General features: G+C 40.1%; 2 protein-coding genes across 3 annotated transcripts in view; one reads left to right on the top strand and one right to left on the bottom strand.

Moving 5' to 3' along the window:
* FKBP1B (FKBP prolyl isomerase 1B) overlaps positions 1-386 on the bottom strand; it is a 45482-nt gene extending 45096 nt beyond the window's left edge. Inside the window, exon 1 of the mRNA XM_031595918.2 lies at positions 38-386. Coding sequence (XP_031451778.1) covers positions 38-74 — 37 coding nt within the window. The 5' untranslated portion in view covers positions 75-386. The remainder of the gene's footprint in view (positions 1-37) is intronic.
* Positions 387-8857: 8471 nt separating this feature from the next.
* WDCP (WD repeat and coiled coil containing) lies at positions 8858-25197 on the top strand. Of its 2 annotated transcripts, XM_031595895.2 has the most exons (3): positions 8858-10966; positions 19636-19756; positions 23738-25197. In XM_031595895.2, exons 1-3 carry the CDS (start codon positions 9044-9046, stop codon positions 23902-23904), a joined length of 2211 nt encoding a protein of 736 aa, XP_031451755.1. In that variant the 5' UTR covers positions 8858-9043; the 3' UTR covers positions 23905-25197. The 2 variants fall into 2 exon arrangements, 1 of the variants encoding a protein (XP_031451755.1); XR_004167289.2 differs by lacking the exons at positions 8858-10966; positions 19636-19756 and adding an exon at positions 22132-22575 and having other exon boundaries at positions 23738-23825.
* Positions 25198-25782: the final 585 nt, after the last annotated feature.

The raw sequence follows: 25782 nt of genomic DNA, 5'->3' as shown, positions 1-25782 counted from the left end.
GGTCTGCCCTCCGCCCTTTCCCCGTTGCGGCACGTACCGTCTCCCGGAGAGATGGTCTCGATCTCCACCCCCATCTCGGCGCTGAGCTCCGCTCGGCAGCCCTGAGCACGGCTCGGTTCGGCGCGGCCGGACCCCCAGTGCAGGCATGCCCCTCCGCGGCCGGCTGACTGGGGCCTCCCCGGCTGCCCGTCAGCCGCCCGCAGCCAATGCAGGGCAGGGGCGGGGAGGCAGGGGAGGGGAGGGGGGCCGCCCGCCCCCACCCGCAGCTCCCCGGGGGCGCGGGGCTGCTGTGCAGTGCGGTGCGGTGCAGTGCAATGCTGTGCTGTGCTGTTCGGTGCGGGGAGGGCAGCGGCACCCCCGCCCTCAGGCACCGCCCTCAGCTTTAAAGAAGAAAATGTGCGTGTGTATTCCCTAGGCGCTCCCATGATGTGAGATCGCAAGTGCGTTTGCCTGTGCAAGAGGCTGCAGCTGCTTCTGGAGGATTGGAGAAATCGTAGAATCGTTAAGGTTGGACGGACCACCAAGGTCATCTAGTCCAACCGTCATCCTGGGCCTGGGGCTGCCTGCATCTCTGTTGTTCTTGAACACCTCCAAGGATGGTGATCCACGACTTCCCTGAGCAGCCCACTCCAATATCTCACCAATTTGAGGAGAAATGTTTCTTAATATCCATCCTGAACCCCCTCTGGTGCAGCTTCAGGCCATCACCTCTCATCCCATCGCTGTTGGCCAGGCGCAGAGGCCAACCCCCACCTCACCACAACCTCCTTTCAGTTTTAGAGAGCAGTGAGGTTTCCCTCAAGCCTCCTCTGCTCCAGACTGAACAATCCCAGTTCCCTCAGCTGCTCCCCATAAGATTTGTGCTCCAGACCCCTCACAGCTCTCTCAGATGTACCTGAGATAAATGGAAAACACTATTTCCTCATAAACTGTTGTTAGATGTGAACCTTACAGTTCCCACTGACTCAAAATAAATCTGTTTGCATTCCTGTCTGCTCTGAGTAAACAAAGGCCAGGTTGGATGGTGCCCTGGGCATCCTGTGCTGGTGGATGGCAGCCAGCCCATGGCAGAGCATTGGAACTCGATGGGCTTTAAGGTTCCTTCCAACTTCTGTCATTCTATGATTCTAAATATATATTTTAAAATCTTTATTATCACAGATATTGAACAACAGACAGTGTTGTTGTTTCTCACCTTATTGTATTCACCAGTGATACTGAGGTCCTCAAAGATACTGGTATAAACAACTGCAAAGCAGATAAAGACCTTGGATGAGAAAGCTGAAGCAAGGAATGCCCCATATCTTCAGGAAAGCCTCTGAAATACAAGGGAAAATGGTTTAGGATTGGCAGAGGATTGGAAGAGAGGTAAAATGAACAAGAGGTTCTGTAAAGAGAGGTAAAAGGGAAAGTCTTTGAGAAACCAAGAGAATAGCTAAAACCAAGTTAGAGAAATAGCAGATTAATGTTTTAAAGAACACTCTTTCAGAGCTATTGCATGACATCCACCTCCTCCTCTGTTGGAACCTCTGTGTCTCAAGTATGAAGTCCACTAGTCTCAGCTTTTGAGGCTCTGTAGAGCTCACCTTCTGTAGAGTTCAACTTCTCACGATGCATCTTTCTATCCTGGCAACAAAAACAGCAGCCTGGAAAAGCAGGGGAATCCTCCTTCCCAAATATGATGATGGAACCACGTGACTCCAACTTCTAACATTCCTCAGTGGTCACAAAGTGGTCACAGCCATTGTGAGGTTTTTTCAGAAACCCCAAATCTCAGAGTTTAACAGCAGAGTATTTCATTTTCTTTATCTTAAACCCCTGCAACTCGTCTGTTAGAAACTGCATTTCCACTTCTAGGAAAACAATCAGTTTTTAGAATTTAAAAGTGTTTTAGCTTCATCCATAGTTTACTTCATCGTGCCTATATTGTAAAATCCCATTCTTCACTGTTTTTAAAATCTACAAAGGATCTACAAATCATATGTGATAGATTCCATATGTGCACAAAGAGGGCCAAAGTACTAAATTGCCTGTAAATGGAAAGCATGAATCCTACAAGCACACAAATTCATAGATGTCACAAACAAAAGAAACAACAAACAGACAACACACACCAGCATCCTTGGAGAAGATCTCACAGTGCTTTCATGGCAGTCATGGCCTTGTCTTGATCTTCAGGGGTTGAGGTGAAGTCGCCCTGGCTATGTGCAGGGAAGAGCTGCAGCTCATCAGGATTCACACCACTAAATGCTAGACACATTGGTTTCTAGAGCAATTAATTTGATAGTTTGTGCTTAGAAATGAAGGCAAATATTCCATGACACCAGGGCCTAAGGGAGAGAAGAGATTAATGTAATTTACCACTTCCAAAAAATATTGGTTTAGATGAGTGTCTTGAACTGAACTCACTCCCAAGCTTCTGTCTCCCCAGTACAACACCCTGACATGGCAGAGCCAGTTCAGAAAAGGGCCCCTAACATGGATAGGGCTGGAGGATGTGGAGGGGATGAGGATCTGGAGTTGTTCTGCATAAGACAAAGTTAGGGAAGGACTTCCACTGCTGTCTGCAGTTCCCTCATAGGGGTGGAGGTGCATAGCAGAAGGATGAGAGGCAATGGACACAAGTCATAAGGGAAGGCAAGTCTTCACAAGGTGAGTTACCATACAAAGCTTTGGGGAACCTGACCAAACCTTGGAAATAGCTGGAGCACCAAGCAGTTGCACCATATGGCCTCCAAAGATCCCTTCCCTTCAACTGCTTTATGAGCCTGTAATATTTTTCCCATGGAATGAGGAAGAGAAGGAAGAAGAGCAATGGTAGCGAGGTGAACTGCACAGCGTTAATCTTAGAGTGAAGAAATGCAATTACAGCTCACAGCTCTGGAACAGACTGAGTGCATCACTAAATCACTTTGGTTATGTTTGCAATGCATAATACTCCAAACTGGCTAATATGTCTACTGGGCAATGTACAGTGGTACGTGTAAAAAGTAGTGGGCATTTCACATGCCATATAAATCTGAAACTGCAGCATCCATCCAGCTAATCAGCACTATGTAGATTGTTGCATGGATGTGCTTCACTGCCTGCCATTTGGAAGGCAGCTTGCTGAACTGAAGTTCTACTCCAAATTGCTCTGTGCCACAGTATTCCTCCTATATAACGAGGATGATAATTCTGCCTCGTCTGTTTAGATTGCAAACAGTTGAAGAGCAGAGGTCCTCTTTATAATAAATAAATGTAACAGCTTGGGGCCCAAAGACTAAACCCAGGGTCATGCAGTGTGCTCTCACAGATAAAATTTCTCATAATAACAGTATCACAAGCAGACAGCCCAGGGGGATTAACATTTCTCTTTCATCCAATCTTTCATAACAAAAATAAAAAGGGATAAAAAGAAATGTAAGCCTATCTTTCACACTGAACAAAACAGAACTGGAATCCTATCTATAAACAGTACACCAATTATTCCAGCTCTGTCATTTCCTCGCCATGGAAGTGACAGAGGGATCACTCTGAGAATCTTTGTATTTACAATGCAATACATTTACTGCTATCTCGCAGTAAAACTCTTTTCTCTATAGTTTTGGTATTTATTCTGCATTGTGAGGAAATGTCACCGGTTTGGAGTGTTGGAAACAGTTCAAACAACAGGAGAAAACCAAGCAGACCGCAAATATTAGCTACGAGCTCCTGATTAGTCTTCCAATGATTCTGGAAAATGTAACTGAGGAAAAGAAATTAACTGGCATTCTCAGTCCTTCAGATAAATGAATCGAGGGAGATGAATAATGGATTCAGAAAATTAAGGCTCTATTTGTTTTCCTTCATTCTACATGTGAAATTATAACGCTGTTTAATGAGTTTCTAGAACCTCCAGACCAAAGTGATTGAAGTTATAAAGACCCGGAGGTAGAAAGGTAGACCCACCAGGTCTACCACAGACCTGTGTCCAAACAGCACAGCTGGACAGCAGCAGGATGTTGGCACTCCTTAATTATTATGCTTGTATTCAACGACATCCACTGACCTATTTGTCTGTATTGGTGGGGAGAAATAGAGAAGTCCTAAGAAGAACTAGCAGGAACTTTTCTAGGGAAGACCAAGCCAAAGGTGATTTGTTACAAGGGTTTTCAAATACAGCTGGGAGACAGCTTTGTTCACACCCTTCTGAAAATGTGCTTTCATCATCCCTAAGGCAGAACACTTCTACCAGTGAAGGCAGCAGTGAAGATGTTCACATTACATTCCATCAGAAGTGTTATCTTCACATGCATCCCATACCTGAAGCAGAATTAAATTGGTGATCCCTCTCAATCAATATTCTCAACCACTGCTTAACTGCTTGAAAAAATACTAGAATCCACTTGACTCAGAAGCAGCCAATTTTGATATACTTTATTAAATTTGCTTTCTAGTGCACTTTCCAAAGTAGATGTTGCCAAGAGTTTGACTTGGTCTGCAATGTCAATGAACCAGTTTTGATACAGGGTTATATTATATCAGAGTCCTACTTGAGTCCCAGTACAACCATAAATTGCTTCCCCAGCACAGATACATTCTAAATGGCCTTTACAAATTATCAAGCTAGGACCTGTATATACCTTCTGTTTACTGCATTGTGTGCAATGGAAAATATTAATAAATATTTCCTTAAGAATAAATAAATGTAATGCTTGTGAAAGAAAAAGACTGGCACTATTTGGAAGCTGAATGCTGACTTACAGATGGAAAGACCTATTAGATCATTTCTTCCCTCTCTTTGCCAAGACAGGAATGTTTTCTAAAGAACATTTCATACTCTTCTTCCTACTCTAATTTTAATAACATAAGTGCTGGAGTTTCTATCACTTTCCTTGAGATTCTATTCCACACAGGCATTGCTTAAGTTCAGAAATATTCATTTTTGAGAACACCTTGGAAAAACTCGTGGCTGCTTTGTACAGCAGACACAAGAGACTGGCATGTACAGAGGTTTGGGGCAGAGGGGCACTCAGCACTGGGCGAGGTGTGGGTAGGAAGCAGCTCTAGAAAGGGCTGATCACTGATAAGTTTGCTAGCTGTAACAGACATGCACGTAATGCCTACCTGGCATTCATCTGCCCATAACCACATCCTATCTCAGTACATCAGCTAGACTCATAAAGCAAGAATCATTTGTTTATTTTAGGTACCTTAGAGCGGAATGAATCATGCCCTAAAAAGGTCAATTTCTCCCTAATAATTTTTAAATGAGTCAGTAAGCAGAGGGGCAGACTTAGACAACCATGCTGTTTATGCCAGGAGTTGTGTCAGGAAGGTGAGGCCCAGCTCATTTCCTCCATGGGAGCTTGGGTTCTACTTTCCTGTAGGCAGCTATATGTATATACATCAACATCAGCATATTAATTTGGGAGATGAATCCCATCCCTACAATTAAAAGTGAGCTGAATCTCATTCTCTGTGATTGTGTTTGCACAACTACCCTCTACGTGCCTTCCTTCCTAATTCCTCACCTATTTTGCTTTAGCATTGTGAAAGGCAGAAAAAGGTTGAGCCCAACAGTCTGGGTGGGAGCAAGAATGAAGTGTCCTTCCAGAATGCTCTGGTTCTCCACCCCCATCCCCGTGGGCCAAAAGTCTCACCCTGAGACACAAGAAGCTGTGACATCCCTGCCTGGATTCTCATTAGTTTGAATATAGCCTGCATAGAAAAGCTCAGGGCTTTACTTTAAATAATAATTTACAGAATGTTTTGAAATTAACCAGGCTTCTGAACAGTCTGCTTGAACGAATTTATTTAACTAACACAACCACTCATTAGCTCTTTCCCACTTTACCTGACACGTACCTTGCTAGCAAAAAAAAAGAGCAGCTGAAATCCTATTTGGAGAGCAGTAACAGCACCCAGGCATAGCAGTGTCAGAAGGATGCTGATTTACATCGTGTGATCAGTAGATCTGCTCTGATGGATTACGTATTTTGTATCTTTATTAACTGCACATCACTTTCACATTCTGTTCCAGTCAGCTTGTGACAGATAACTGTTTTTTAGAATCACATCTCGAGGAAAAGAAATGTCAATGTGGAAAAATAAATACATTACTCAAGCTTCTTGAAAGTATTGAACTCAATGACACATCAACTTAAATTGGTGAAATCATGCTGGGTAGCTTTAAATAGAAATGTTTTTGAAGTAGAGATATCACAAAGCATTAGATATTTTATACGTTTGAGTTAAATTACTATTAGAAAAATTATTACTGTTATGTTTTCATTACATATTGAGCTGGATCTGTCTTCCTTTGAAGTCACCAGGAATATTAACATCAATTTAATTAACTCGAAGCAAGATTTAGCCCAGAAGGAGTTGTTTTACCATGAATAAAGGAGAAAATGAAGGCTGAAGTCTCAGCATTTCCAGCAAGGCACTGAACTCTGATCCACAGAGATAGTTAGATACCTATCTTCCCCTAGACTGGAAACAGGCAAGGAAGTATATTTAAGAGCCTGCATCTCATTAGCTCTGATTCATATTGAATACAGAAAGCATTCACAGTTTCCCAGGAGAGAGAGGTGAATAATGGGTACAGCAATGTGAGAAAACAGCACCATAAAATCACAGTTATAGAAAGAGTCTCACAACCTTTGCAACTATGAGGGCTGGTTTTGGTTTTCCAACACTCGTTGTGAACTATGGGAACTCCACCCCGCTCCTCAACAGCTCTGTGCTATTAACAGAACTGTTAATGAACTCACCATCAGTGGACTGCGTTCAGGCTTAGACTTTGTGTGGTACTTCTAACAACCAGACCAGCATCAGCTGGAACACCTTAAAGCAAAGCTAATCAGAGGCACAGTTAGGAATAGGATGAGAATCTAGCTCAGTATCAGCGTAGAGTCTGTGAGTGTGCTCAATGATTACTAATTACTAATTACTAATAGATTACTCTTCTTGTTGCTTTCTTGAGTCTCAAAGGAAAACTAAAGTATTGCCAGGGCAGCTTTCAATTACCAGACTTTATTTCATGCATTGTATAGATCTATGCATGCCAAGGGGACACAGGAATATTATTAAAATGTTTTACCCATTTCCAGAAAAATAGATGAGTGGAATGAAAGGAACGTCCCCCTCCCTGGTTGTATCTGAACTGAGACTGTGTCAAACAAAATCTCTTTGTCTCTTTCATTCGCCTTCTGTCTGCATCTGGAACTTGATTTGATCCAGAGTACACTATTTCAGTTCTGTCCCCATGGTATAACTCCAGTTTTTTCCCCTTGTATATTTTACAAGTCTTCTATTATTTAGAAAATTATTTAAAGATGAACTCTGAAATGTCATCATGTCTCAAATTACTTTCCCTGTGTGTTGTGTTTGTGGAGGTACTCAATGATTCTCTTTGCACATTATTCTCTCCCACTCAAAAACCCACAGAATGAACCACGGGAGGAAGTTTTTCTTGGGATCCTCAAATGCTGTTCCAGTGGAGCCCGACGTTCAAACTCAATTGCTAGAGGGTAAGCCTCATGGTGTGTGTGTCCAAACTCTGCAGCTTTCAAGGAACACAAAGCATTAGAAATTCACCAAAAGGCCACAGCAAACCCTTCAAAGGTTCTGTGTCCCCATAGCCTGGCTCCTGTTGGCCTTATCTTGAATTCACTGTATTTGTGTTACAAAGGTTCTCCGTAGGCACAGATCTCTGAATCTCCTTTGCTGTAAATGAACAGTGTAAGTCCGTATCTTCTAAGCCCTTTTACTGATTGGCTTCAAACTTTCTAGAAAAGTTCTAGTTCAGGATATAAAGATGCTCTATGGTAGGAAACAGGATAATTTTTACCTATTCTAGTCATCACTGCTGGCTTGTCCTCGATGAAGACAAAGTATTCTGATTTTGAATGAAATCATCTACAAAATGAAATGGCTGTAAGTGAGAATACAGCATGATTACTGTACATAAATTTGGGAGTTCCCTAGTGGTTCTCACCATCTTCAATAAAAACATCTTGAAAAAGGACATTAAAACAAATTTTCCAAGAAACAAGAAATCTCCTTTTGACAGGTAGTATATAAAGATACATAAAGTATATATATAAAGTATTACAAAATATATGAAGAATTTGTGGGCAATATTGTTGGTAGGTGGATGGTTGGATTAGATGATCTGAGAGATCTTTTCCAACCTTAATGATGCAGTGATTCTAGAGTTCAGCCAAAGATACAGAATGCATATAGTTGTCTTAAACCTTTGGCTGTAGTTATTACATCTGTCAGCTGAAAACCTTCTTTGCCCAGGTATAATTTATTCACATTAGTCAAAATCAGTGTTTCTTTGCAGCTGCAAAATTGGATCCAGTAAAATGAACATTAATCTCAATGTCTTCTTTGAGAATGTCTTTTTTTTTTTTTATTTCACCTTTCTTCATCTTCCTATAATTACTAGCAGAATGTAATTTCTCTGTTCTACCTTCATTTCATAGCCACTGAGATCTTAGATATCTGAAAAGTACTGTCCACTGGAGATTGCAATCTGCTTTGTGCAGCTCTCGGATATATTTAAATCTTCTTTTACCCTTCAAAGGCTGGTTGAAAGAAGTGTTAAGTCATTATTTCAGGCCGTAGCGTAATGCTTAGGTTTAACAGTATATGATCTCTCTCCACTGTTCACCAAAGACCTTCGTTCAGTGAAGGTCAAGGTATTAGAATGCTATTTTTAAAGATACACCCAGCAGTAAAGAGTTAAAAATAGACTCCTACAAAAACGTCCAGTAATTGGTTAAACCTTGTTAGGCATCACATGAAGATGATAACTCCTCCCAGGAAAAGACATAGCAAAAGCAGCTTTGACATGGATTTATACTTAGAAGAGCAGCTGCAGGCTTACTGGGAAGGAGTTCACAAGACAGGCTCTTCAACAACTAGCAGAAAAGGAAAAAACAAAACAGCTTCATTCTGCAAAAGGAAGGGAAGGAAATAAAAGACATTTTTTTCCTCATCATGATCTGCAAATGAATTCCATGGATTCTCATCTTTGGAACAATCACCAGTAGACAGAGAGCCTAAAAATATGGAGCTGGGAAAGGCGAAACTGTTGAGAACCGGCCTCAATGCTTTATACCAAGCCATCCATCCTGTGCACGGAATTGCCTGGACAGATGGGAAGCAAGTGATATTGACTGCTTTATATTATCATAATGGAGAGCTGAAGTTTGGAGACTCAAATGTTGTTGGTCAATTTGAACACGTGCATGGGCTTTACTGGGGCCCGTGCTGCTCTACAGAGACCCCAGCTCTGCTTGCTGTTCAGCATAAAAAGCACGTTAGCGTTTGGCGGCTGGGCCACAGCACTGCAGAGAAGAACAAACCCTTGATTTCTCAGACTTGTGAAATTGGTGAGCCGTTCCCATTGCTTTCCCAGGGCTGTGTGTGGCATCCAAAAAAGGAGGTCTTGGCTGTCCTTACGAAAAGAGATGCTTCAGTCTTGCACACTGTTCGAACGGACAATGCCAGAGTTAAGGCAGATATCAAAAGCAGTGGGCTTATTCATTGTGCTTGCTGGACTAAGGATGGTAATCGCTTAGTAGTTGCTATAGGCAGCACCCTGCATTCCTATATATGGGATGATGCTCAAAAAACTCTAAATGCCTGCTCCTTTTGCCCAGTCTTTGATGTGGGAGGATATATCTGTGCTATAGAAGCCACACTGGATTTCCAAATTGCTGTAGCTACTGAGCTTCCTTTAGATAATATCTGTGGTTTGAACGCGGGCATTACATTTGATATGCCATCTGGTGCCGAAACTAGTTCTTTAACCTCGCAGTCTACTACAGCGCTTGGTGATGAAGAGTACTCCATGGACTTGCGAAGAAAATCCACAGACTCTGATAGATCAGGCACTGTTGATTCAGTGGCTTCTTCTTCATCAGGTCCTTTGGATTTAACCCACATCCTTGCAAATCACCGTCGGTCTGATCCCAGTCCTCTCATTACTCTGAAACGCAAAGACTCTGCAGCAATAAATGGTCAAGATTCTTCTTACCTGATCTTGGTGACTTTTGAAAGGAAGGTAACCACCACCAGAAAAGTCAACATCCCAGGTATTCTGGTTCCTGATATAATGGCTTTTGACCTCAGAGCTCAGATTGTGGCAGTAGCCTCTAATACTTCTAACATTGTTTTGGTGTATTCAGTAACCTCTTCCTGCATGCCTCATATTCAACAAATCCAGCTGGAAAAAAATGAAAGACCAAAAGGCTTATGCTTTTTGACAGATAAACTCCTATTGATATTAATTGGGAAACAGAAGTTCCCTGAGCCAAATCTTATTCCATCTTCAAGCTCGGACAGGTATGTAATGCGCTTGATGATCAAAGAACTGATGCTGGAAGAAGATGCTTCAACGCCGCCAGACACGAAGCAGCATCTGCTTTATAACTTTGTATCATCTGTGAACATACCTGGAAAAAGAAAATTCTTTGAAAACCTTGCCACAGAAGACCAACATCAAAGTAGAGACCTGTTAATACCAAGAAGTACAGTTATTCAATCTCCCAGCGGCAGGAGAAGACTCATCGAAGATGTGAAGAGCCCTAGTTATGAGCAGAGCTCTTCATCAAGTGTTAGTGATTTGGATGAGAAAAAGCTCCCAGGTGACCCCTCTGTTGCCTTGGAAACTTTGGATGCTGAACCTATCAATCGTTCAATGGCTCTTCTTGGTTTTGGAACAGCTGCCAGGCTTTCCAGCAGACCAGCTTCCCCTAAAGTGCAGTTCAATGTAATTGAAGAAACATCAAGTTCTCCTAAAAACAACAATTTGCCAAGTGAAAGAGGCATGAGTCACATATCTAGAAATTTAGAGAGACTTTGTGGCAGTTTCAATGACTTACAGCTGAGTCTTTCTGAAATAACAGACTTTGCTAAAAACGGGAGAAGGGTATCTTTAACTTACCCAAGTTCACAAGAACCACCGGTCATTCATATCACTTACCAGGTAAATTTTTCATCAATTTAAAAACACTGTGATGGGGCACTGATGTTTTAAACTATATCTTCTATTTGTACCACTTAAAAACAAGAGGATGCAGTTTGATTCTTGTCAACTCATGAGAAATGTAAACTGAGTTTGGCATCAAGCTTAATTTTAAATGGTATTGTAATTTATTATTGAAACAATAACTAAGGATGTTGTGAGTGACTTAGAGGATATTTCACACAGGGGGTCTGTCTTCTTTGCACAACTTCTTAGCAAAACAGTCTTGCATAGTAGCTGATTTTGGGTGCAGCTATCGTATAAGAGAACAGTCGTGCAGTTAATGATGCACAAAAAGTATTTATGTGTTAGCTTAGTGTAGAGATGAGCCTACAAGTAGCCATAATTAGACGTCCCTACTAGAAACCTGATCAATTCAAACCTAAGCTCAAATCCAAAATTTGAAGGTAACTAGACTCTCGTGAAGGCTGAAACAAAGTAGTGAATCTCAATTTATGGACAATTCAGACGCAGATGATACAAAGTTGGCTTATTTCTACTTGTCTTACTGCTAATCTTTACACAGCTGGACATAATCAATTTGCAAGTTTTATCACTTCAAATTTTCAGAAAAAAATCTGCCAGTATGTAATTATCATTTCATTAAAAAAAGATATGAATGTCAAATCATGTTCCTACCCCACCCTTGTTTTAGCAAAATTCCTACTGGCTTCTATAAGAATTTCAACTTGGGAACATAGACTGTGCAATGATTTCTTGCTATAATTCTTAGCATTATTAGCAGTAATACCGATACTATACTGATAATAGTTTTGGTCATGCTAATATTAGTTGTGTTGCTGCTGAAACTGGGGTGCTTTTCAGGACGTTGATGCCAATTTCAAGTGGATTCTTATCCAAGATAAGCAGAATTATGCCGAGTAATACATTTATTTCATACTGATGATGCCAAAGTACCTGTTTCTTGAACAGATTTGACTCACAGCTATACAGCCTCCTTTCACTTGGAAGGGTAATACAGACATGTAAATATCCATGCTTAAACACTCATTAAGGGAACCGTGACTCCATTCAAAAATATTCATTAGTTCTTAGCAATTGTTCACTTGGCATTTTAGCAGATTCTAGTATGCTCAGTAGACTGGATAAAAGCAAAGCTTTTGATCTGAATTAGTACCATAACTTTGATATATTATATGAATTCTGGTGAAAAAAAGCAAGATGCCTTTTGAAAATAATTTAGGATTTTATTTGCCAAGAAGCATGCTCTTCTGTTCTCCAGCATGTTCAAATTAATACTGTTTTCTTAATATAAATCAATTTACTTATTTTACAAGCAGCTCTATCTCTTGGATTCAATAGGATTAATCTTTCCAAAGAGAAGTTCTGGTTGTGGCACCTACTATTAATCTAAGATCTGAATTCATTGTGCACATGTTGACTTGCACAAGCAGTAAGAAATAATTTTCCAGTTGATCTCTTTGGGAATAAGACAAAGACAATAAAACCAGCAGGCCTACGATTCTGCCAGACTAAGTGCATTTAGAGAAGCAGACTCTTATTTCTCTAAGCAGGTTAAATTTTGCATTGAACCAGAAGAAAGCCCCTCTGGTCCTACATTATAATGACTCAGAAAAAGTGCCACTTCATGGCTTTCCAAAACACATGGCTTTTCTGTTTGAGCCTCACTTTTAATGCTTCTCATAGCTCCGCTCCTCTTCTGAAATCTAACAGGATCACAAAATGATGCCAAAAGATAATGAAAAATAGAGTGATGGCAAAAAGGTCTCCAGACGGAGAAGGAAATATTTGCTTCGTAGGCAGCTAATAATTTTTTTCAGAAAATAGTTGTTTTGATTAGTTTGGATTGAGACATCTGAACCTTGATTCTCCTCCAGGAGTTGATTAACGCTCCGGGAGCTCAGAGAGCAGCTGGGCTGTGGGTTCCAGCCAGGCACTGTTCACAGTGCAGAGAGTCAGGAAATAGCTTTATTGCCTTATGATATAAATATCAGCCAGTGGAAAACATTCTAAACTTCAGGAACACTGCAGTCCAGTCTATAATATGGCCATTATCTGTCAACTTTTTGTGCCAAGTCTGCATCTTCTTAAGTGTTTGCATAATCCCCAGCACAGCAGAGGCCCAATCTTGATTGAGAAATCCTTTGTTCTATAAAATATAATGACCGGTACTACATAACCACATTTACACATTACAAATGTAAAAGTTTCAAACATTAAAAAAAAAGCAGCTATAATTAACAGCCAGTTATGAACACTGCTATGCAGAAGCAGTATTGACATACAGAAAGATTCCAGTTCTGCTTAGAAAATCCTAACATAAACCAGAAAGTATGTTACTTAATAATTCATAATGTCTGCTTACTAAATAGTCTTCAAAACCTTTGTTTATCCTGTTAGTGCCAGCCTGCCCATAATTTCTCTGAAGTCATGTCCGTGCAGTGCTACCAGAATTTATATGCTTTGTAGCCCACGGCCTTAAAAGAAAAACATGATCACTCACACTTCGGAAATGTCACCGACTATCACTTGTGTAATAGCATTCAGCCACCAGAGGTGATTTGATCATTCAACCCTGAAAAGCAAATATTATTGCTCTTTCATCACATACAGACTTGTGATTCAGGCTAGCGTGGGAGGGCAGACAGACAGATGCAGTAAGATATTATTTAACAAGAAAAAAAGAAGTGAGGGAATTTATTTCTGTTTCATTTTGCAACAAAAAAAGAGATACTTTTCTTATCCATTTTCTCATCCATCTCCCAGAAAAGAAACAGCTGCAGAATATTTAAACTAGCCTCATTCAAAAGCTAATTACAGTGGAAATAAAGCCAATCTGGATTTGAAAATAATGGCACTTAAGCAAACCTCTCCAGAAGGAGTAAGATTCTTTTTCATCTGAGGAGTATCGTAAAACTCCTACATTTTGCTCACAAGCAGCATTATGTCAAAAATCTTTATTGCTGAAAGCATATATTTTATGATTAAACTGGAAATAAACTTCTTTTCAGGAATTAGTCACCAGGATTTCCCTTTCTTAACCTTGGCCAACAACTGTATACAAATCAATTTGTCCTTTTCTAATATCTTTCTATAATTCACTGTAGGAAATTTTATCGACAAGGTCAGCTATGAAATAAACAGTTTTTATGCAGAGCTGGGAGATGAATAGAAGGGATCCAAACACATCACACTAATTTATTTTTTTTTTTAATACAAATGTATGGAGGGGAGATAAAGGAGGAGCACTGCATAATGGTGACAGTAAAGTGAGCAAAGACATAAGGAGAAACTTCAGTGATCAGTAGTAAGAAGAGCGTGAACCAAAGTGCAATTTCGACTTGAGTTGAGCAATAGGAAGAAAGTCATGAAAATGATGGAAGAGGAAGGTGTTCTGACTGCTCCCCAGAGTAAGAACTAGTCATCTCGAAGTTCAGAAGGGAGAGATTTAGGATGACCATAAACGACCTGCAGTAGTCAAGACGAGGTGTGATTAATGCGTGGACAACATTTTGAGCAAACGTTGAAGAATCTGTTAAGAACAAATTCTGATGACACTGCTGTGAAAGTGATCAATAGCAGACAAGCAGGGTCTGCACATGAGATGTGACACCTTTTATTAGGCCAGATCATTTGGTTGTCAGATGCATGGATACGAAAGATAAAGGAATGTAGAACATCAAAACTGTAGCCAAGTTTTTGTACCGAAAGAAAGTTAAGATTCAAGTTTTTTCTTTTTTTAAAAAAGAGTTCTCAAAGGTCATGGAAGCACATGTATGAGGGAATAAGGTGTATCTTAGATAACAAGACACCTGAAACATTAATTGTAGAACTATCAACAGGGAGCCAAGAGCAGAGAAGTCCTAGCGTTGTAGCATTGGAAGAGTTGAAGTCCTTCTGTGTGCTATAAATGCAAACTGCACTGGGATTTAAGCACCCCTGAGTACCTCAAATCTCTTCTAACTTAAACATTTGACAGGCTTATACTTCTCTCACAGGTTAATTAGGGTTGCAGTTGGAATATCTCACTTAAGGGCTTGTGGGGATACTGAGAACTCCACCAAAATAAAACAACGATCCGCCAAAAGTGGAACTCATGACAAGAAAGGGAAGTAGTCCAGGCTGTCTGGACTGGTACCTGTAGCAATGCTGCACAAAGCTTCCAGACAGGCAGTGCCTTGAATATCAGAAATCACAATTCTTATTCCTCTTCATTGCTCTTCCTCAGCCATTCAATTATCTTTCATTGTCTTCTTGGTCAGATCCTTCATGTCTATATGATTTGACTTGCATCATACAATGAGTGCAGGGGAACGAGCTGACTAATAGGTACTAAGGCATCACAGCTGAATTTTCAATGAAACACAAACCAAAAAGCTGAAATTGAGGGTGTAAGAAAAAAGAAAACAGAGTTCTGGGCAACTACAGCCCTTCTTCATCTAACAGTGCACAGATAGGATTGACTAACCTGATACTTTTCCTCTATAAAAGAACAGATTATTAACACAAAAGATTATTTAAGAATATTTAAGAATATTTAAAATATCTGTGGTTCAACACAGCACTCAAAATTGTGCCATAGGGAAAATTACTGGTTTGACAGCAGAGAATTGGAATTAATAGAAGAAGTGTAAGATGGTTACCTGCTTTAGCAGGAGGGTTGGACTCTGACCTCTCGAGGTCTCTTCCAACCCCTGTGATTCTGTGATTCTATGGTTAAAAATTGGTGGATTTGCCTATGATTAGGCTGTTTTGTTAGTTTCTATGGTTAAAAACTTGTGGATTTGCCTATGATTGATCTTCAGGCTAATCTATAAGTTTCATAGAATCATAGAATAACCTGGGTTGAAAAGGACCACAATGATCATCTAGTTTCAACTCCCCTGCTATGTGCAGGGTCGCCAACCACTGTTGAGATAAGCTATTAAAATCTCCTTATGGCCTAAAGTTAGTAGTATTTTCAATAGAGAATCAAGATATCACACCTATAATTTGATGTCCTAGTTTGAAGTGCATAATTTGATGAACTAGTTTGAAGTGCATAATGGAAATACCAGTATTAAGGGTATTAAAAATTGATGCTGTAAACTGGATACTCACTGTCTGGAAACAGCTGAGAAAGACAAAGGCTTGCATGTGTTAAGTGAATGCAAAACAAGTATCAATTAAGAAGATGATAAGTTTATGAAAAGAATAAAGGCAGTTTTTTGATACATTGGGGGAGGTACATACAGAAAGAAATGCAGTGTGAGGCTTCATCTGGAGTTTACATTTCTAGACATCCGCATGCAAGAAAAACACATTCAAATTGCATGCAATTACTAACCCAATGTTAGCACAAAACATTTTTGGTTGGTAATGTGTTATGAAGGATATCACAGTTTCATCAGTCATTGAATTTAAGTTCACAAAGATGATCTTTGCACCCAGGTAATTGTAGGCTGTGAGTTAGAAAATAAAAGATACGTAGAGCGAAGGCCCTGGAGGCAGAATTAGCTGGCTGCTCAGCAGGATGCAAAAAAAGCTATAAAAGAAGGTTATTTATTCTGCAGTCATATAGTGTACAGCACCTAATCCAGAAATCTTTTTTTTTTTTTTTTTTTTTTTTTTGCCTTAGTAAATTATTTTCTTCCCATATATATTTGTATTGCAAAACAAGAATTTTGAAAGACAGATTGGCAACACTGTGACCAGCTGGCTGCAGCCCAGAAGATCCTTTATAGGCTATAAAAAATGATCAAGGGGCAGGCTGACACAGATGAAGGAAAACAGTTGTTGAATTGATGGTTTGTTTCTGTTGGATTTTTGTTGAGGGAGGGTTGGACCTGAGAGGTTACAGGAATTTGGCTACAGAAACTTTATCTGAAAATACCCACTCGAGTATGTGGAAATATATTTGTTTATTCTGTGGTTAATGTGTGCTAAGTACACCAATAAACTTTGGTTTAGAATGGAACAACCAACAGTAAGGGCTTTTAATTGGACATTTGCAAGTCCTCTTCTGCTTCTGCTGGAGATTAATAGCAGCACTGCAAAACAGATACATATTTTAGGAAGTGGACGATTAAATTTAGATTTGACCAGGAAATTGTTGTTGGGTTAAGGCATGAAAATGGCAAGTACTAAAGTGAGATTTCATTTGTGCTTCTAACTTGGTCACAAATTACCTGCATGACCTTGAGTAAATCTCTTAATCTTCTGGTGTAATGGTTTGATCTTCTATAATAAGAGAATAAAAGCAGTTATGCAGCTCTCAAGAAAACACACGTGTGTGAACATATTCCTCAAAGAGACATGTTATCATCACTTAAACCAAACATAAACAAAAGAAACTAACAAACAGAAGAGGGAAAAAGAAAAAATCTTGAGAAAATTTGTCAGCAGGCAAAAATAAAATGTAAATGTGATCAAGTTTAACATGATGAGCAGGAGTGTGTGACAAAGACAGGAGAATCAATATAAGGCCCAAAAGTGATGAAAGACAAGCACCTCTGAAATGTAAGCTTTGATGTCTGTACTTGAAAAACTGTAAAACCATAGGAAAGGATAAAAACGAAATACCGTGTGGTTTTGAATATGTAAAAGTGTCTTCCAGTTGTAAAGGCCATTAAAATAACCTGCATGGTTAAGTAGAAATCATTCTAGAACAGAGTCATCCACGTCCATTTGACTGCTTTCAAGTCAACAGAGGCAGAGCTAGATTATTTTCTGATGACTTTTGAGCTGATGCATATCTAATGAAAAAAAACCATTTGGGTACTTGTCACAGTTGAAGCCCACCTCTTTTTATAATTCATTAATTGAGGTACAAGTCTGAATAAACTCTGGTATTTCATCCTGGGATTAGGAAATTGAAGTAGTTGTTAGATACACCGATCCACTTTATGCAGCAATGAAAAGCTTCGTGCCAATGAAATACCTGTACAGGCAAAGAGCATCTTTGGAGTGCAAATGCAATGCATGTGCTCATGCTGAAAATCCAGTCCACTGAGTTTTAATTGTATTTAGGTTCGATAGAATATAATGCTACATAATTTGAAGAGACCTAAAAATGCCAAAGAAGTTCTGTTACATGGTGGAAAGTGTGGAGAGGAAAGATCCGAATGGCCATGAGCCAGCAGTGTGCACTTGTGGCCAAAAAGGCCAATGGCATTCTGAGGTGCATTAAAAAGAGCGTGGCCAGCAGGTCGAGGGAGGTGATCCTCCCCCTCTACTCTGCCCTGGTAAGGCCTCATCTGGAGTACTGTGTCCAGTTCTGGGCTCCTCAGTACAAAAAAGACAGGGATCTCTTGGAAAGAGTCCAGCGGAGAGCCACAAAGATGGTGAAGGGCCTGGAGCATCTCCCCTATGAGGAAAGGCTAAGTGATCTGGGTCTGTTTAGCCTTGAGAAGAGAAGACTGAGAGGGGACCTGATCCAGGTCTATAAATATCTGAGGTGTGGGGGGCAAAGTGGCGAGGCCAGACTGTTTTCAGCAGTGTGCGGAGACAGGACAAGGGGAAATGGCCAGAAGCTGGAGCATAGGAAGTTCCGCACCAATGTGCGCAAGAACTTCTTTACGGTGAGGTGACGGAGCACTGGAACAGGCTGCACAGGGAGGTGGTGGAGTCTCCTTCTCTGGAGATATTCAAGACCCGCCTGGACACCTACCTGTGTGACCTGGTGTAGGGATCCTGCTTTGGCCAGGGGGGTTGGACTCGATGATCTCTGGAGGTCCCTTCCAACCCCTGTGATTCTGTGCTTCTGTGATTCTGTGAAATCGGCAGAACAAAAGTAGAGCAAGATTATTTAGAAGCAAATGGCTGACTCAAATATTTTTATAATGGTATTAAGTCACTGGAAAAGTTTCAGTGTTAAGACTGACTTTCAAAAGATAGCAGGAAATTGTAAGTGCAAATATATCTTCATTCCATACTAATATTAACTCAGCTATTCTGTGGTCCTTGCACTTTGTAGCAATCTGAATGACAGAACATCATGTTGTCAATTCTCAAGACTGGATAAACATCAGAAATGCCACCTCAACTATGCCACCTTTATGTTTAAAGTGTATTTTTGTGTGAATGTTAGAGCAACTTCCAGGGAAGTAAATCCATATATTCTATTAAAAAAAAAAAAAAAAAAAAAAGCCATACAGTTTCCAAGCTACCTTGTTGTGACATATTTTTTAAGAGATTGTCTCCGTGAAATTCTCTCTGTGCCAGAAATGGGGGATTTTACTGAGGTGGAATAGCTGAACAATGATTATCAGAAACACCCACATAGAGCACTGATAGTGAGCAAAGCTCTTGCTGTGGCAGTGTAAGATCTCAGCTACTTTCTACTAGTTATGATATATTCCCTTTCACTGAATTGACCTTAAGGCAGAAGGACCCAATGGACACAGGTACACGTGGTTTAATACGTTACATATCACAGACCATGCAGTTTTGAGCTGCAAAAAAAGCAAAAACCAAAGAGGCAAACGCTTCTTCACATGGGACTGTAAGATTGTGTCGTTGATAAACTGCAGCAATAACAGAGAAAAAAATAAGCAAAATTATTAGAGAACTTGGAGAAAGGACTACGAGTAGAGGAATGGTGAAAAGAACTCTGGTAAAATATCTAAGCCTTTAACAAGATCTTTTCTTTTGCATTTATGTGTTTGAAGAAAAATTTTTCAAATGGAGCAGTTACTGAAGAAACAAAAGATGTTCTCCTCTGCGATGGCAAGATCCATTTGAATTTAGTCCAGCAGCTGTTTGACCTGACCATTATTGAAATGAAACATGGTATGTTCTTTCTATTTCTATCTATATCTGGTTTCAACTGAGATTTTTAGTGTAAATGAGCCATTTGTGGTAATTATCCCGTACTGTAGAAAATGGTGATAGCTAAATTCACTTAAATGCTAAGTAATTGCAGAGCTACCTATTACCAGAGCAATACGTTGGATGCATCTACAGAGGAAGGCTGAGAAAATAATCAGTCCACTGCGTTATATGGAAATAGAAATTCTTCCCTATGAGACCTTTTGGCATTCTGCCTTCTCTATCTGCACAGCATGTCCCACACCTGACAATAAGGAATAGCCTGGAGGAAAATTCATTTGTAGAACGTGACAGACATGTCTCATGTAGCAATTGGGATTATTTTAATCTAAGACAAACAGTAAAGCTCGGTGTTCTAATTTTCCCATCACTCGTTTACCACCACCACTGATTAACTTACAAATGCAGACACTGCTAGGGAAAACCTAGCCCCAGACTGGTCACTGAATTACCTTGTCCCTGTCTGTTCATGCGTGCTACTTTCTCAGCAATATACAGATTATTTTTCGTAGCCATTTCTCTATGATACTTCTAATGGCTTTTCTCATCTCAGCCTAGATAGATCATGATCTTGAGGTACAAAGTATTGGCTGTAATTACGATCTGCTTGCATTGTTTCCACACAGAGGGATCCACGAATAACTCGTTGTCTTGGCCCTTAGCCCCAACAAGCTGAGACACATTGGCTCAAGCAGTGCAGCCCATCTCACCAAAACTGAATTTGACTCTTGGTGAAAGCAAAATGAAAAGGATAGTAATAAGACACTGTAATTTTCCAAATGACTGGTGTGTAATAGGCTAATTGATAAGAAGGCTCCATATACACTACAGATCAGGGAGGTGCCTTTCACCTAGGCATACTGGGATATTTCAGTTTTTCCCTGGCTCTCTGAAAGTTGCTCCAGAATATAAGGATATGCAGCTTCTGTATTTTTGAAGGCAGTCTCTCTTGACTGTACAGTGCAGTGAAGGCCGATATAAAAAGGAGCCACAACCACAGTGGATGTGGCTCTGGGCAGCCTGGTCTGGTGGCTGGTAACCCTGCACATAGCAGGGGGCTTGAAACTAGATGAGCACTGTGGTCCTTTTCAACCCAGGCCATTCTGTGATTCTGTGATAAAAAACCTTCACTCGCTGCAGAGGCCTGCACTGTTTCCCAGCAGGGTTCTGTGATAATGCAATGCAGATAATGCTATCTTTTGCAGGGCAAGAAGAAGGTAATTTTTTGACTTACATTTCCACTTCTTGATTTTGGAAGGAAATATCCATAATGAAAACAGGTTTTCATGGCCCGTTATTCAGTATGACAATGATAAGCGATGGGATGGAGAATGTCTATTTTCAGCTCTATGGGACGACTGAATATTAAGTTAGTAGAACTCTACAATTTCCTGAGTTAGACTTCAGAACCCTAAGGTGCCTCTGCCTCTTCATTGCGCTGCTTGGCGTTTCAGAAATCAAATCTGTTGACATCAGAAAGACTGAATCAAGAATCACTCTCAAACTCACCATAATCCTGAAGAACTGTCAGGTTCTGGGCAGAGGTTGTTATGCATCTCTTCATTCACTTATGATCAGTAGAGGTTTAAATTCCTAAACCTTTCCTTCGCCACTAGGCTTGAATATTAAATTTGGTGTTCAAAAATGTCACTTCCATCCTTTAACATTTTACAATTAAAAGGGATGTAATCAGGGGTGTGCTTATACTGCAGTGACAGTCCTGCATTTTTTAACTTTGAATATACAATTAAACTTGAATATGCTGAAATAAAGAAGCTGATAACTGCAGACCAAATTCATACCCACGGTGAAGCTATTAAGATCGTAACAGTCATAAGAGCAATGAACTTGGCTTCATCATGTGCACGTTAAGTCCAGGAACTATAATAACATTACCTGTACTAAATATAACCTGCCATACAGAGCCCTGGAATTAGCACACAGAAGTCGCTCTTTTCTGAAGGTTATCATGGTAAGAACTTTGCATAACAAAAGGAAAATGTATTCAACACAAGATTTTCCTACCTTCAATATATATATTACGTGGGTTATGCTTCAAAGCAAGTGTTAGCAATTACACAGAGAAGTTCAGATGTTTCAACAGGTGAAAATAAAAAGTCCTAAGAGTACGACAAAAAGAATATGCTTTATCAATTTGACCACCAATGTAACTACCAGTTTGGATGGCAGAATTTCCACTTCTAGGCCCATTGTTTTCAGAAGCTGAAGACGGTCCAGAATAAGAAAGTATTAAGAGCAGAAGATTAAAGATTCATGCTTTGGAATGACAATCTTCTTATGATGTAACAGGTGACATGACAACGTGGAATAGTGCAGCCTGGAAAGGTGCTCTCTTAACGGTATAAGGAGGAGAGATTTGCTTTGTCCAGTAAAATTGGTTCATTATGACAAAAACTAAGCTTATATCCCCTACATTTTCTTCTTCCACATTCTTTTTAAAAACAGTTTTACGTCCCCAAAATAAAAATTTGAACAACAACTGTAACAAGGCTTTCTTCACCTCAAATCCCAGCTAATGGCAGCACCCAGCCATGGCAGGATCGTACTCTCTAAGAACAGTGTGTGACATGAAGGCTCCCGCAATGCTTACCAGCTGCTACACTTTGTTTTCATTTTTTTCCTTTCCACAAAATGTCAAACCGAACAAAAGACAGAATTTTCTGTAACAGCTGCAGTATCCACTCCAACAGGAAAGAGATGAATCATTAAAGAAAAAATAGTACAGATCGCTTCATTTTCAAACTTACTTTCAAAGGAAGGTAAAATTGAAGGGTTAAGTTTAATTTCTGTTTCTTTGCGATATAGAAAGCAAACCTGAATGATTTTGATGTCTTTTTTCATGTAATCTTGTCTCTTTTTTTTTTTTCAGGGAAAAAAAAAAAAAACCACATTAAAAATATCATTTGAATTTTGTTCAATCTCTTCTCTACAAAAAGTTCTGATTAATAATTGAAGAATGAAAAATTTTATAGTATCAATTCTGTAAATCATTGAGCTGTAACTTCCTTCCATTTGCTATATGAATTTGTAAGCATACTGCACAACCCTGGCTTAGTGCAGGAGAAGAAAACCCCCATTTCCCTCTAAAATAAATACAGTACAACCATTTTCTTTACCAACTCCTAGAAGGAGTCCAGTGGAGAGCGACAAGGATGATAAAGGGCCTGGAGTATCTCCTGTATAAAGAAAGGCTGGGAGATCTGGATCTAAAGGGAAGATTGAGAGGGGATCTGATCAACGGTCATAAATACCTAAACTGTGGGAGGCAATTGGATGAGGCCAGGCTCTTTTCAGTGGTGTGTAGAAATGGCTGAAGACTTCCAATCCCTGCAATTCTGTGATTCATTGTTTGGGTACAGCAGATGAGGAAATGGAAGAGGCAGAGGTGGATCAAAGTTGGCCGTCTGAGGTTTCAGAAAATGGAGATATCATTGTTTATCAGAACTGGCAAAGATATGTGTGTTTTCCACTTAAGTTCAATAAGGTTTGATATGAGAGTGGTGAGGTGCTGGAACAGCTGCCCAGAGAGGCTGTGGGTGCCCCGTCCATCCCTGGAGGTGTTCAAGGCCAGGTTGGATGGGGCCCTGGGCAGCCTGGGCTGGTATTGAATGTGGAGGTTGGTGGCCCTGCATGTGGCAGGGGGTTGGAGATTCATGATCCTTGAGGTCCCTTCCAACCCTGGCCATTCTGTGATTCTGTGATAAGGTACAAAATGCCTCAAAACTTTCAAGAGCTTTCATTTTGCCTCCCTTTGCATTTACACAAAGGTGTGGTTAGCACGGACTGCCAGGCCTTAATGTCATGAGGGTAATGAGGCTCAATGCAAAAGGAAGCCCGCTCTGCTCATGCGCCGGATGACTGTTTTAAAACATCTCTGTACAATTTATATAACTCGTTTTCTTTTTTGCTTAACTTTTGTAGGCTCTTCTTGGATCGTGCTCACTGCAGACAAGGATGGCTTTGTGCCATTAATATTCAAAGCAAGACAGGACGTAATCATAAGGGATGGAACTGACAGTTCCGAAGTCTGCGGTCATCACTCCTACAAAAAGGGCAGTTTAATGCAGCCACCAAGCAGAGTGACATAAGTGCTCACCAAAGAACACCAATGATCCCTTTTGTTTTTTTCCTAAAGCAATACAGAGATGTTCTGTGGTATCAGACACTGAATGACTAGAAAGTTGTCTTCACTACTTTCCATATATTTGGACTAAAATCTGTGGCACGGTCACACAATAGCTGAGTCCTAGGGTTGACTACACCCTCATGATTTCTTCAGCATGATCAGACCTAAAATGGAGTTTACCAGTGTTATTAATTGTTATTAATAACGTTTTGTTATTAATGACTGCCAGTGGGCTGGAGCAGTGACAAGCCTCTAATTGTGGTCAGGATGTTCTGGGAGAAACAACAGTATGCTAAAAATCATGCAGTAAAAACCAGCCCAACCAATATGGGAGTACAGCCTACACAAAAGCTGGAGAAAGAGCTACTAACGAGCATTTATACACTAAGGAAAACTGCAAAAAGAGAAGGGAAAGCACTTTTTGGCTCTATATGAAGTTCCTATGGGTCCCATGGAAACCTGCAACATTTTCAGAAATGCATAATTCTAACATGAAAATGTTCAGCTACAAATACGGCTGCATCACGGTGTCCTGTCACTGTCTCACACAGCATGGAGATTTATACATGCACACTAAAGAGAAAGGAAAAAAACCCAACTTGTCGGGTAAATGAAAGATCAAAGACATTGAGTGTAAATGTCATTTGGCTAAATGCAGATGTCTGTGCTGAAATAGCCATCCAGGCACCTGGATGATCAGACAAATAAAGGAAAGCGCTCCTATAGCAGATTATTCGTGTACTACCATAGTTTGTAATACTGGTCATGGTGAGCCACCCCTACAAAATAAGTAATTAAGTGCCTATTCCTTTCTACTGGCTGCAAAGCAAGCTGGTGTGACTGCTCTGAATACAGACATTTCCATTTATTCAGATGAACCTCACTCTGAGAACAGTTTCAATTCACTGAAATAAGTAATGTCCTTCTCATGCAAACATCTTCCCACAGACTAAGGCATCATTGTTCTAACAAGCCTGCAGGCTCAGGTGTGAGATGTAGCTGGGTGTATTTGTACTGCCAGATTTCTAAATCATGTTATGTATTTTGAAGAAGCAAAATATATCTGGACAACATCCTCGTGTCTCACAGCAGAATCTGGTGTTTAAAATACATAGGCATGTGGCCAAGTAAACTTAAATTATAATAACTAGAAATGATGGAAGGATATATTTTGTAGGAATATTTAGGCTAAACTAAGGGAAGAACTAAAGGAAATGTTTTTGGACAAGTATTGCCTTCCAAAGGGAATGGTGATAGTCCCACAGGTTGGTCCACTTATATGAGGCTACTGAAACACAAAATGTCTGTTATATGGAACAGATCTGCACTACAAACATACAAAATTGAACAAAAACAGGACTGAGCCTCCCAGGTTGGTTCCACATCAACACACTTCCATCTGTACTCCATAGTTTCTTTGAGTTTATGATATGCATTATTCCAAAGGATTCCTTGTTGTTGGAGGAATACTCACGTTCCACCTTTTGTCAACTTCATGCCTTAGTGCCATCACAGCAACCAAAGGGGGAGATCTTAACTATTAAGATCAGGAAGTGCGTGCATCAAAGCTACTTCCGAACTTATAATTATCACTAGGCATTTCAATGTCATCCTGCCATGCTACCATTTTAATTGTTAATGTACTACTTTTCTACGAAATGATCTGAATGTTGAGAACGGGAATGAAAAGAGCTTCTGTGCCAGAATGGCTATCAAAGTTTGGTTTGGTTCACTGGAGATAAAAGGAGGCCAACAAACTTTCAGATGACAGAACAATTAGTTTCAGGGCATAGCTGACTGTTACATTCAAAAACTTAATTCTGTGATGTTTAACAAAGTT

This window comes from Phasianus colchicus, chromosome 2 (genome assembly GCF_987193195.1).
Source record: "Phasianus colchicus chromosome 2, bPhaCol1.hap1.1, whole genome shotgun sequence".
In the NCBI taxonomy this organism is placed as follows: domain Eukaryota; kingdom Metazoa; phylum Chordata; class Aves; order Galliformes; family Phasianidae; genus Phasianus; species Phasianus colchicus.
This window is presented reverse-complemented; position numbering and strand designations above follow the sequence as displayed.